Source organism: Hemiscyllium ocellatum, chromosome 17 (genome assembly GCF_020745735.1).
Source record: "Hemiscyllium ocellatum isolate sHemOce1 chromosome 17, sHemOce1.pat.X.cur, whole genome shotgun sequence".
In the NCBI taxonomy this organism is placed as follows: Eukaryota; Metazoa; Chordata; class Chondrichthyes; order Orectolobiformes; family Hemiscylliidae; genus Hemiscyllium; species Hemiscyllium ocellatum.
The window spans coordinates 27,248,130-27,261,440 of NC_083417.1; the positions used below are offsets into that span (position 1 = coordinate 27,248,130).

Below are 13,311 nucleotides of genomic sequence, written 5' to 3' on the forward strand. Positions count from 1 at the left end.
TGCTATTCCTGTGTCATAACATTACAAATGATTTTCTTCGATTATATACAATCTGGTGAACATCATTTCTAGTTTTGTTTTCCTTATTTAAGGGTGAAAATACTTCCCATAGAGGAAGCACAATAAAGTTTTACCAGATTCATTTCTAAAATGGCAGAATTTTCTCATGAGAAGTGATAGAGGAATCTGGACTTGTTATTGCTACAATTTAAACAATGAAAATTATCTCATTGAAACTTAAAAGGCAATAATGTCAGATTATGGGGCTGTCATTTAAGTGAAGAGGACTTTCTTCACTCAGAGAGTGGTGAATCTTTGGAATCACCTACAGTAGACTGGCGGCACGGTGGTTAGCACTGCTGCCTCACAGCGCCTGAGACCCGGGTTCATTTCCCGACTCAGGCGACTGACTGTGTGGAGTTTGCACATTCTCCCCGTGTCTGCGTGGGTTTCCTCCGGGTGCTCCGGTTTCCTCCCACAGTCCAAAGATGTGTGGGTCAGCTGAATTGGCCATGCTAAATTGCCCGTAGTGTTAGGTAAAGGGTAAATGTAGGGGTATGGGTGGGTTGTGCTTCGGCAGGTCGGTGTGGACTTGTAGGGCCGAAGGGCCTGTTTCCACACTGTAAGTAATCTAATCTAAAAAAGTAGACAACCGGGGAAGTTCAACATTGAGCATGTTTAACACAAAATAAATTCCTCAGGACTAACGGTATTAAGGAATATGGAGTCAGTGCAGGCAAATGGCAGTGACTTAGGTGATCAGCCATAATTTAATTAAATGGCAAAGCTGTCTCAATGGACACGAATGTTTGTGTCACACCAGTGAGTCATTTAATTAAAATCTTTTGAAGGACAACAAATGAATACTACAACACAATGACTTTGTTTACAATAAAACTCCACATTTATTAACAAATATGACCCTACATTGTCACAAACTCTGTTTTGAATGCAAGATCTCAGGTTTATATTACAAGACACTTTTACGTTTATTGAAAAACAACTTGCAGAGACACAAAAAAAATCCAGGTAATCCAGTGTAATAATTAAAAAATCCCATGCAAAAAGCAGCTGCCTCCCTGATTCTTGTCCTCTTTATCATTGCTGCAATTAGGGCTCTCCATTTCTGAAATTGATATCTATCTAATACACACTGTCCATGGGTAAACTAGTGCTGTTGCCACCTGTTCTGGCCATTTTTATTTCCACATCACTCAGGGCTTCTCCTCCTCCACCGTTTTCTAAAATCAGAATTTCTTTCCACAATTATTTCATTTTGGAGTACTTGTGCACCTGGTAGACTTTAAAATCAGTTGTTAAAACTCTAGTTTTAATTGGTCTACATGTTTTGAACCCTGTGAAGCTCATAACAGCTGAAGCCAATTGGGTTGCAGGAAAGTATCTGTATGCAAGGAGAAGTTAACTGAAATAGGGATTCAAGAAATGAATAGTAGGAATTTGTAGAACAAATTTGGAAGAAATCATGGATATCCCTTTCTTTAATTGATTTGTGACACCTGTCATAAAGGACTGCACATTTTCATAAAATAGCTAAAAATACTGATCAGCTCATGTTGAAAGGTCAAGCTGGGTGAAACAATTGTAAAGCACAAAGGAACCTCAGCAAAAAATTACTGGACAGGTAAAGTAAACCCAATTTTCTATCCAGATAACTGGAATTTAGAGGCCTGGTTAATGAAGAGTGAGTTTAGAGAAATGAGCATTTTGAAGAGGCTGAAACTCCTTTTAAAATTGAAAGTGTGTTTAAAAAATCATTGGAATACAAATAATGTGTTAATCCCAGGTTGAAGTCTGAAGAAATTAAACACATACCTGCATTTGTAGAAGGCACAGTACAGTTCAAATTTGGAGTTGACAAGAATACAAACAAAAAACTCAAGAAACCTGTTTTCTTGCGTACAGCCTGATGAATGTTGAAATGGATTCAAATAAAGCCATGCTTTAGAAAACATGCGGACCTGATGTTTTGAACCATGCAAGTCAAGCCTACTCATATCCCAGTGTCTTATGGTCTGAAGACACATGAGTTACACTGCATCACAAACCTCTCCCAGAGAAGATCCATCCCCAAGTTGCACAGAATGGATAAACAGGCAAAAATTGCTGTTACTTCAAGGTCACAAGCAGAAAATCAGTTCTATTTTGCCAATAGAGCAGGAATTATTTTCTCCCTGATAAGGATTTCTCACCAAATACTAACACTCAAAAGCCTGGCTGACTGGACAAATTCAATTTAAGAGCAGAAAAGAAAAAGAAACAACAATGCAAGGTTATTTTGACTAGTTAAACCTAACATGACCCTCAAATAGCAAGGGACAGCATATTTCATCAATCTTGCTACTTATACATTATGATAACTCCAAAGGTCCCTGGAGAATTGGCACTGATATATCAGCCTGGTCAGATAATGCTCCTGTAAGATGAGGTATTTTACTGAAAAGTCAAGAAATACAGGATTGCTCATTTCCTTTTGTATTGTCCTTTTTCATAATGTCTGTTGAATTAACTCCCCAAAGCCTTAGAAAGCAGTTCTGCTTATTGTTTAGACAAGGCGTGGAGCTGTAGTAGATTCAGATGGACCAAAAGTACGGCTGAGTTAAAATTATTGTTATTCCACTTAAATACAGATGATTGTTTAAATCATTTTTTTGAGAAATAAAGTTGCATAGCACTGTAAAATCAAAAGAAACAGATGTCCAGAACTGAAAAGAACTACAGAAAGTCTAAGTGTGAGAATGGGTTACATTTGAACACTGAAACAATTCTTGCATATAAAATAAAACTGACAAGAGATCCACTGGAATGCACAGGTTATCCATACATCTTATATACATATACATACATACACACACACACACACACACACAATTAGCTGACTCAACGTTGAGGGCACATAGATCTATGGCAAAGCCAATGATGGCAGCATCAAAACTGCTGTCACATGAACCTGTACACTATCCATGGTGATGACAAACTTGAATTTTTCAATCACTAATCACCTATGATGTAATGAAAAACTCAAGTGTTACATTATAAACCCAAATACTGTTATTCTCAGGCACTAGAAAAATGTAGATTTTTTTAGTGGTAATATACAAATATAGATTTGAAGCCATAATATTTAAACATATTTTATACAAAATTAAAAAAACATAAAAACAAAATTGGATAACAATCAAAGTCCAAAACGTGCTGGGGTATGTCGTGGAGTCATTGGTGTTCCTGGGTCCCTGCGTCCAGGAGTATAAATCTTGACAGACCTAGAAATAAAAATACAAAGATTATTTCTTCATTTCAAATCAAAAGGACATGGTCGAGAAAACGTTTGTAAGTTCGACATATCAAATCACCTTTAATTGCTAAGTTCTAATGTTTGTAATAGTCATACAGATGAATAGTTCTAAATGTAATTTTCTATTTTAGTTTATAACTCCTATTCAAAGCACATCAGATTTCTGTTTTCAACTATACTAAATTATCTTGTCCATCAAATGCCTACAGTTGTTTATATTTTCCTGTCCAATTTTAATATGAGTAACTGGCATTAAATGGCTAAAATAAAACCAAAAAATAAAACCGATAGTCTGTAAATTTTGCTCAGATAGCTGAACTCTAGTCACCAAACTGCTTCCAGGTTCCAAAGATAAAAGAATAAAACACGTATTAAGGACAAGCGTGTTTTGACGTATTATCCATAGCATAATGATAAATACATTCTTTCAAAGACAAACTTATGGTTTTGTTACAGCTGATGAACAAAAGATATTTTTCTATCTAATGCATTATGAAGACCAAAAATATGACAACAACGGAAAACATCTTTGAAAGCTCAGCAGGGATCCATGCTGAAAATCCATAACTATTATCCAGAAACAAATTACTAAACAGGCATGGCCATGAAGTAGAAAACATCCTACACAGAAGTACCAGAGTAGCATCATTGGAAGGAAGATAAAATTTTAACTCAAAGTTCATGTTGCAATCAATGTGGATATGAATATGGGTATTTATAAAGGAAAAGTTGAGATTGGATATGCAAGCGAATAAGATTTTTTAAAAACCATATCATGCATAATTACAGTTTCAGGGAGAGTCACACTTCTGACATTGATGATGATCTGGGCTCAGGAAGTGGATTTGAAGGCAGTTCTAATCACTCGGGCCTGTGCCTGTGGAGGAGCTAAGTAACCTGTTAATCTGGAAGGTCAGTCTCCAAAGCAACCAATCTGGCAGACAGATCATCCCAACTGACAGGCAACTTGGCCAATGATTGCTGTGAAAAGCAGCAAGCATTGGCCAAGTAGGACACATCAAATTCCCTCTAATTTGCCCATGTGCTGTGACTTGGGACTCATTGAGAACTGTTCTGTTGGGAGTTTTCTTCACTCCAGACCTGCTGGAGGTCCGAGAGACTGGCCTCAGATGGTGTGGATAAATTTCAGGCTCTCCCCCCAGATTCAGATTAGAAAATATGGACTCACACCTCGCAGATAGAAAGTAATGCAAAAAATGATCGGAAAATCTCCAACTTCTCTCTCTGACCACTAGGAAGACAACATTTATGGAGGAGGTCAATAATCTCCAGCTTGAAAATGCATTCTTCTCCTTCCCCATTGCTCCCATCGACACACCAGGAAACGAGACGAAATCAATTTCATGTTCAATTCAGAAAACATTTTAATGGTATCAAGGAAACAGGAAATATTTTTGATATACAGGCCAGGTTAAAAAAAAGAGGTACACACAGGACTTAGGGAGTAGATGTAGAACAATCACTCCTTCAAACCTGTTTCATGATTAAATACTGTTATGGCTGATCGGATTGTGGTGCCATTGCCATCTTCCTATCTGCAATAAACAACACAACCCTCAACTCCCTTGTCTATGGAGAATCTTGATGGGACCCATAGGATTGGCCCAACCATTCACTCCAGAAACTGGAGGAGTAGGGAGACATATTCTTACAAAGACCATTTCTGTATATGAGTGAGAGAGAGAGAGAGAGCATATGGATATGAGAAAACAAGTGTGCACATTTACACGAGAAAAAAAGAACATGTCTGGGTTGGTGTATTTCGCGAGAGAGAGAGAATAAGTGAGAGAGAATAGATTGAGAGTGTGATACTGAGAGAGACAGTACGAGACTGATCTTCGCATGATCAGGATAAGATCACATCTGGAGTGAGACACAGTTCAAGCTAACCTGAAGCCCAAAACAATGGCCCCACTATGAAGCAGAATGACATCACAGAAAAATGTAGGTTTACTTGGTTCATAACATAGGTTACTAATATAGGTTACTTTCAGATCAAAGGTAAATAAGAGAAATATTTTCAATTACGAACTAAAAGACCAGCAAGAAATTTAGAAAAAACAAATTAAAAATTAACATCTGTAACAAGTGTTGGTTGTTTGAGGAACTCCTGCTCAGAGTTGACAAGCTGGAGTCTAAGCCTCAAACACTGCAACACATCACAGAGGGGGAAAAGAGTTACTCGATTCTTTCAGGAAGCAGTCACACTCCATAGACTAACCATCTCAAATTTGGTCAGGGACAGGGACAGGAGGGAGTGACTACAAGCAGTGTAGGGAGAGGAATCTAGGAGGTAATGCTGAAGGAGTCTCAGCCCTTGAGCTTGTCTAACAAGCTTGAAATTTTTGCTCTTGCAGGGGCTGAAGGGGGATGAGCAAACTGACCGTAGCACCATGATACAGGGAGCCATTCAAGAGGTGGAAGAGAAAAGAAAATGTAGTTGTAATTGGGGACAGTATAGTCAAAGGGGAATATGCACTTTGCTGTGCAGCGAAGATTAAGGTCCCAAAGGCTGTGTTGCTTGCCGGGATCAGGTTGTCTCTCTTGGCTGCAAAGGAATTTGGAGTTGAAAGGGATAGATCCAGTTGTCATAGTCCAGGTAGATACCAATAATATTGGGAAGAGGAGGTTTGGCTGAGGAAATATGAGCAATCCAGGGCTACATTAAAAAGTAGAAACAAAAAGTGTAATTATCTCCAGATTACAACCTGTGCCATGAGCTAATAGGCACTGGGTCAACAAGATTAAAAAGGTAAACATATAGTTCAATGATTTGGCTGGGACAAATGGTTTCAAGTTGCTGGTTGGTGATGGCATTGTCTCTTTTTTATTTTCCTGTAACAATCAATGTGTGAATGCCATATCGTACCAAGAAACCATAAAAGTTCTTTCTTTATTTAGTCGTGGGACATGGGCAGCACTGGTTGGCCAGCATTTATCACCTGTCCCTAGCTGCCCTGGAGAATGTGTTGGTGAGCTGCCTTCTTGAACTGCTGCAGTCCACATACTGTATGTTGACCCATAATACCCTGGAGGGAAACTTGCAGGTGGTAGTATTCCTATCCTAAACCTTCTAGATAGAAGTGGCAGTGGGTTTGGAAGGTGCTGTCTAAGGAACTTTGGTGAATATCTGCATGCATCTTGTAAATAGTAGCAGTTTTGTGGGGAGTCAGGAGGTGAGTTATTTGCCACAGTGTACTGTCTGTGACCTGCTAGTGTAGCCGCTGCGTTTATATGGACAGTCCAGTTGAATTTCTGACCAATGGTGACCCCAAGGCTGTTGATAGTGGGGGAGTAAGTGATGGTAACACGATTGAATGGTAAGGTATGGTGATTAGATTATCTGCTTTTGGAGATGGTCATTGCCTGGCAATTGTGTGGCATGAATGTTACTTGCCACTAGTCAGCCCGAGCCTGGATTTTGTCCAAATCTTATTACATTTAAATATTACTGCTTCCAATATCTGATGTGTCATTAATGGTGCTGAACATTTTGCAATCATTAGTGAATATCTCCACTTTGACCTTCTGATGGAGGGAAGGTCACTGATGAAGCAGTTGAAGATGGTTGAGCCTAGGATACTACCCTGAGGAACTCCAGCAAAGAGGTCTAGGGGTGACATGGTGGCTCAGTGGCTAGCACTGCTCTATCACAGTGCCAGGGTTCAACTCCAAACTCAGGCAACTGTCTATGTGGAGTTTGCACATTTTCCCTGTGTCTGAATGGTTTTCTGCCAGGTGCTCTGATTTCCTCCCACAATCCCACGGTGGCACAGTGGTTAGCACTGCTGCCTCACAGCGCCTGTAGACCCGGGTTCAATTCCCGACTCAGGCGACTGACTGTGTGGAGTTTGCACGTTCTCCCCGTGTCTGCGTGGGTTTCCTCCGGGTGCTCCGGTTTCCTCCCACAGTCCAAAGATGTGCGGGTCAGGTGAATTGGCCAAGCTAAATTGCCCGTAGTGTTAGGTAAGGGGTAAATGTAGGGGTATGGGTGGGTTGCGCTTCGGCGGGTCGGTGTGGACTTGTTGGGCCGAAGGGCCTGTTTCCACACTGTAAGTCTAATCTAATCTAATCCAAAGATGTGAAGGTTAGGTGGACTAGCCAAGCTAAATTGTCTGTATCATTCAGTCAAGGTGGGTTAGCTAGAGTAAATGCAGGGTCATGGGGATAAGATAGGGGTCAGGGTCTGGATGGGATGTTCTCCACCACCAAAGCTATATTTCTCTCCCCACCCCTATCAGCGTTCTGGATAGACTATTCCCTCCACAACTCCCTCATCAGGTCCACTCCCACCAGCCCACTCCTGGCACCTTTCCCTGCCACCGCAAGAAGTGCAAAACGTGTGTCCATACACTCCCCTCACCTCTGTCTAAGGCTCCAAGAGATCCTTCCACATCCTTCAGAAATTTACCTGTACCTCTACCAATGTCATCCAATGCATCCATTGCACCCGGTGTGGTCTCCTTTACATTGGGGAGAAAGGATACCTTCTTGCGGATCATTTCAGAGAACATCTCTGGGACACCCGCACCCACCAACCCCACCGCCCTGTGGCTGAACACTGCAACTCCCCCTCCCACTCCGTCAAAGACATGCATGTCCTGGGCCGTCTCCACTGCCAAAGCGTTACCACCCGACGCCTGGAGAAAGAACGCCTTATATTCCGTCTTGTGATCCTGCAATCTCACGGGATAAATGTGGATTTCAACAGCTTAATTTCCCCTCCCCCAACAATAACCCAGTCCCAAGTCTCCAACTCGGCACCGCCCTCCAGACCTGTCGATGACTCCCCACTCTGACCTATCACCTTCGCCCTCACCTTCGTCCACCTATTGCTTTCTCAGCTACCTTCCCCCAACCCAGCCTCCTCCCACTTATCTCTCAATCCCAACCTACAAGCCTCATTCTTGATGAAGGGCTTATGCCCAAATCATCGATTCTCCTGCTCCTCAAATGCTGCCTGCCCTGCTGCACTTTTCCAGCAACACCCTCGACTCTGATCTCCAGCATCTGCAGTCTTCACTTTCTCCTGGGATGTTCTTCAGATGGTTGGTGTGGAGCTGATGGGCCAAATGACCTCTTCTCATCTCCGTATACCTCGACACGGTCCTGTCCCCCTTAGTCCAAGAACTCCACACCTACGTTCAGGACACCACCCACGCCCTCCACCTCCTCCATGATTTTCGCTTCCCCAGTCCCCAACGCCTTATCTTCACCATGGACATCCAGTCCTTGTACACCTCCACCCCCAACACAAAGGACTCAAAGCCCTCCGCTTCTTCCTTTCCCGTCATACCAAACAGTACCCTTCCACTGACACCCTCCTTCGACTGACTGAACTGGTCCTCACTCTGAACAACTTCTCTTTCCAATCCTCCCACTTCCTCCAAACCAAAGGAGTAGCCATGGTCACCCGCATGGGCCCCAGCTATGCCTGCCTCTTTGTAGGATATGTAGAACAGTCCAGCTTCCGCAGCTACACTGGCACCACCCCCCACCTTTTCCTCCGCTACATCGATACTACCGCTGTATCGGCGCTGCCTCGTGCTCCCACGAAGAGGTTGAACAGTTCGTCCACTTTACCAACACCTTCCACCCCGACCTCAAATTCACCTGGACCGTCTCAGACTCCTCCATCCCCTTCCTAGACCTCTCCATTTCTATCTCGGGCGACCGAATCAACACGGACATTTACTATAAACCGACCGACTCCCACAGCTACCTAGACTACACCTCCTCCCACTCTGCCCTCTGTAAAAATGCCATCCCATATTCCCAATTCCTTCGTCTCCACCACATCTGCTCCCAGGAGGACCAGTTCCATTACCGAACAACCCAGATGGCCTCCTTCTTCAAAGACCGCAATTTCCCCCCAGACGTGATTGACGATGCTCTCCACCGCATCTCCTCCACTTCCCGCTCCTCCGCCCTTGAGCCCTGCCCCTCCAATCGCCACCAGGACAGAACCCCACTGGTTCTCACCTACCACCCCACCAACCTCCAGATACATCATATCATCCGTCATTTCCGCCACCTCCAAACGGACCCCACCACCAGGGATATATTTCCCTCCCCTCCCCTATCAACGTTCCGAAAAGACCACTCCCTCCGTGACTCCCTTGTCAGGTCCACACCCCCCACCAACCCAACCTTCACTCCCGGTACCTTTCCCTGCAACTGCAGGAAATTCAAAACTTGCGCCCACACCTCCCCCCTTACTTCCCTCCAAGGCCCCAAGGGATCCTTCCGTATCTGCCACAAACTCACCTGCACCTCCACACACATCATTTACTGCATCCGCTGCACCCGATGTGGCCTCCTCTATATTGGGGAGACAGGCCGGCTACTTGCGGAACGTTTCAGAGAACACCTCTGGGACACCCGGACTAACCAACCCAACCACCCCATGGCTCAACACTTCAACTCCCCCTCCCACTCCACCAAGGACATGCAGGACCTTTGGATTCCTCCATCTCCACACCATAGCAACACGACGGCTGGAGGAAGAGCGCTTCATTTTCTGCTTCAGAACCCTCCAAGTACAAGGGATGAACTCAGATTTTTCCAGTTTCATCATTTCCCCTCCTCCCACCTTGTCTCAGCCCCAACCCTCGAACTCAGCATCTTCCTAACCTGCAATCTTCTTGCTGACCTCTCCACCCCCACCCCCTCTCCGGCCTATCACCCTCACCTTAACCTCCTTCCACCTATCGCATTTCCAGTGCCCCTCCCCTAAGTCCCTCCCCCCTACCTTTTATCTTAGCCTGCTTGGCACACTTTCCTCATTCCTGAAGAAGGGCTCATGCCTGAAACGTCGATTCTCCGGCTCCTTGGATGCTGCCTGACCTGCTGCGCTTTTCCAGCAACACATTTTCACCTCTGATCTCCAGCATGTGCAGTCCTCACTTTCTCCTAGAAGATTTTATGTCCTACAGCTGAGATGACTGATCTCCAAAAACCATGACCGTCTTCCTATGTGTGAGGTATGATTCCAACCAGTGGAGAGTTTGCCCCTCCCCCCGATACTCATTGATTCCATATTTGTAGTGTGTACGGAAGTGTTTGGAAACACAATAATAGAACAAACTTGAAAATCATGTATCTTAATCCACAAAGCCTCCGATATAAGGTAGGTGAACCGATAGTACAAACTGAGGTCACAAGGACTTTGAACGAGCTAAAGACAGGGAGGGCTTACGAGAGGGCTTATGTTATTAAAGTTTCCAGAACAACTAATAGGACAGAGTATGGAAAGGGTCAGGAATCTAATTTCAGGCACAGCAGATAAGTGGACAACTATGAGAAGGGGGTGCAATCAGTGCAGGTGTTGTACTTAAATGCACACAGTATATGAAACAAAGTAAATGAGCTCATAGCACATAGGCAGGTATGGTGTTGTTGACATCACAGAGACCTGGCTGCACGGGGATCAGGGCTGAGAACTAAATATCCAAGGACAGGCAGTTGAGCATGGACAGGATTCCCTTGTTAGAAATAAATGAAATTAAATCAATAGCAAGAAGTGATTAAAAGGTCAGAAGACACAGATCAGTGTGGGTAGAGTCGAGCAATCACAACGGACTCCTAGCATTAGTCAGAACGGAGGGCTAAAAATAAATAGGGAGATAGATGAGGCATGTAAGAACACACTATTACAATAATCATGAGGAATTTCAATATGCAGGTGGACTGGGAAAATCAGGTTGATCCCAAGGAAAGGAATTCACGGAATGTCAATGAGATGGTTCTTTGAAGTAGGTTGTGGTATAGCCCATTAGGCATTCTGGATTTAGTGATGTATAATGAAGCAAACTTCACTAAGGAGCTTGTGGGAAGCAGCCCTCGGGGGCAGTGAACATAAAATGATAGAATTCACCCTGCAGTTTGAGAGGGGGAGAAGACTGAATCAGATGTAATGGTATTGTAATTGAGTAAAGGTAACTACAAAAACATGAGGAAGGATTTGTTTGAGGTTGACCAGAATGATGGCCCAGCAGGAGGACAGTGGAGCAGCAATGGCAGAAATTTCTGGGGGTAACTTTAGAGGCATAGCAGAAAATTGAGACCAAGGAAGAAAAAAAAGTTTGTGAATGTGAGAGAGTGAGCATGTATTAATGTGACAGAGTAAGAGTGAAGAAATGAGATATATGAAATTGAGTGTGAGAATGAACAAGTGCCTGTCCCTTTCTAACTGTACTTAACTGGAAAAGCAAAGAAAAGTTAGCTCTGCTGTATAGCACTTTTTAAAATTAAAAGTTGACAGTAAAAAGTAATTAATAAATTATTGCTCAGATATATTTTTTCTGAGCAGGATGTTTGTTTCCCTCATATTTTTAATTTTTCCTGAAATTCACATTTCATGCCATACCAAATTAGATCTCCGGCAATTCCAGGTGGGTTTCCTGCTGACGGAGAATTGGAGGCTTAAAAGAAGTCTGATTGCCAAGTGGTTATTTTGCAATAGAAATGGAAAGTATTGGAAATGATCAGCAGATCTACTGTCATCCATGCAGAAAGAGACAGAGGTCAGTGATCATTTGTCAGAACTAGTGTAGATTATGGACAAGCATTGACATTTTTCTCTCTCTGTTGCAGAAAATCTGTGACTTTTGATATTTTAAAATAGACTGTAAACACTCAGCAAATGAGGCTGCATTTGTGGAAATAAACACAGTCAACACTTCTGATCAAGATGACCTGAATGGTAAGGTCAATGATAGGGTGAAGGGCAGTACAGGTTAAATAAAATGTTTAATCATGCAAAAGCCCAAAAAAGTGTTAATGGGTATAATAAAGGAAAAAAAAAGTGTCCAGGTGAAATACAAATTGTACATAGCAGCCATCAGATTGCAACATGAATAGATAAAGAGAGAAAACGAAACAAGACTAAGCCCCAGGAGAAAAATAGTAGAACAAGATGGAGACCCAAGTTATGACATCAAATTATTGAACTCATTGTTGAGTTAAGAAGGCTACAGAGTGTCAAAGTTGAAAGATAAGGTGATGCCCCTCAAGTTTGTGTCTAGCTTTATCTGAACACAGTAGTAGGCCATGGATAGAAAGACCAGAGTGACAGCAAGGTAGAAATTTAAGTTAAAAATTGGCAGGAAGCTCCATGTTATAATTGAGCTCTGAATATTCATGTTTCGCAAAATGACCACTTAATTGTTGAAGAGACCATGTAATCAGCAGTGAATACAGTATATACTAAATTGAACGTATAAGTGAATCTATGTTTCACTTTGACGAGTTTTTGGAGTCTTAGATGGGGATAAAGAAGGGGTTGTTGAGTGGTCATTAAGGAGAGAACGAGGTTTTGGAGGAAAGTTCCTCCTTCAGGATGCCATCAGAGTGCAAGGAACGACAGATTTTGTTAGTGGAATTATGATGGAGATAATGGAAATGATGAAGGATGATCCGTCAAATATAAAGGCTGGTTGAGAAGAGACAAGGTGAACCCCATAATCCAGACCAGCAAAACGTATAATGTGTATTTCTTATTTAGACATTAGTCAATTTAAAAAAGCATAAAGTGTACATTCCAATGCCAAGGTTTATTCTAGTGTCACCGTAAAGCATTCCCAGATTCACTGAGACAAGTACCATATGCAAAGAAATATGCAATATTCATTCTGCCATGACAAAGTAATTGTAAATAAGCTACAGCTGCACTGGCGTAAAATACCTAATGTGGAGATAAACAATGACTGTTTTCTATTGTGAACTCATCCAATAGAATGGGCTCAGACATCTCAAGCTCAATACTGGACTGAAGCAGATGGAAGAGTCATCACATATTCCATCGGTGAATGCTGGAGGTAGATAGTTTATACAGGGAAAAGACTATTAATCAACGGCCACATAATCCATCCAAATAAGGCTATTAAGTGAATTTTATAAAGCTCATTAGCACCAGCATCATGTTTCACAATATTTGAATTCCACAGTTTTCAAGTTATTACATTGTAGTAAGAATA

General features: G+C 42.5%; 1 protein-coding gene across 2 annotated transcripts in view; it reads right to left on the reverse strand.

Annotated features, from left to right (window-relative positions):
• Positions 1–887: 887 nt before the first annotated feature.
• The window catches only part of dhx38 (DEAH (Asp-Glu-Ala-His) box polypeptide 38), a 126,253-nt gene continuing 113,829 nt past the window's right edge, over positions 888–13,311 (reverse strand). For both annotated transcript variants that reach the window (XM_060838008.1, XM_060838009.1), the window contains exon 27: positions 888–3,281. In XM_060838008.1, the coding sequence (XP_060693991.1) occupies positions 3,197–3,281 (85 nt within the window). In that variant the 3' untranslated portion in view covers positions 888–3,196. The remainder of the gene's footprint in view (positions 3,282–13,311) is intronic.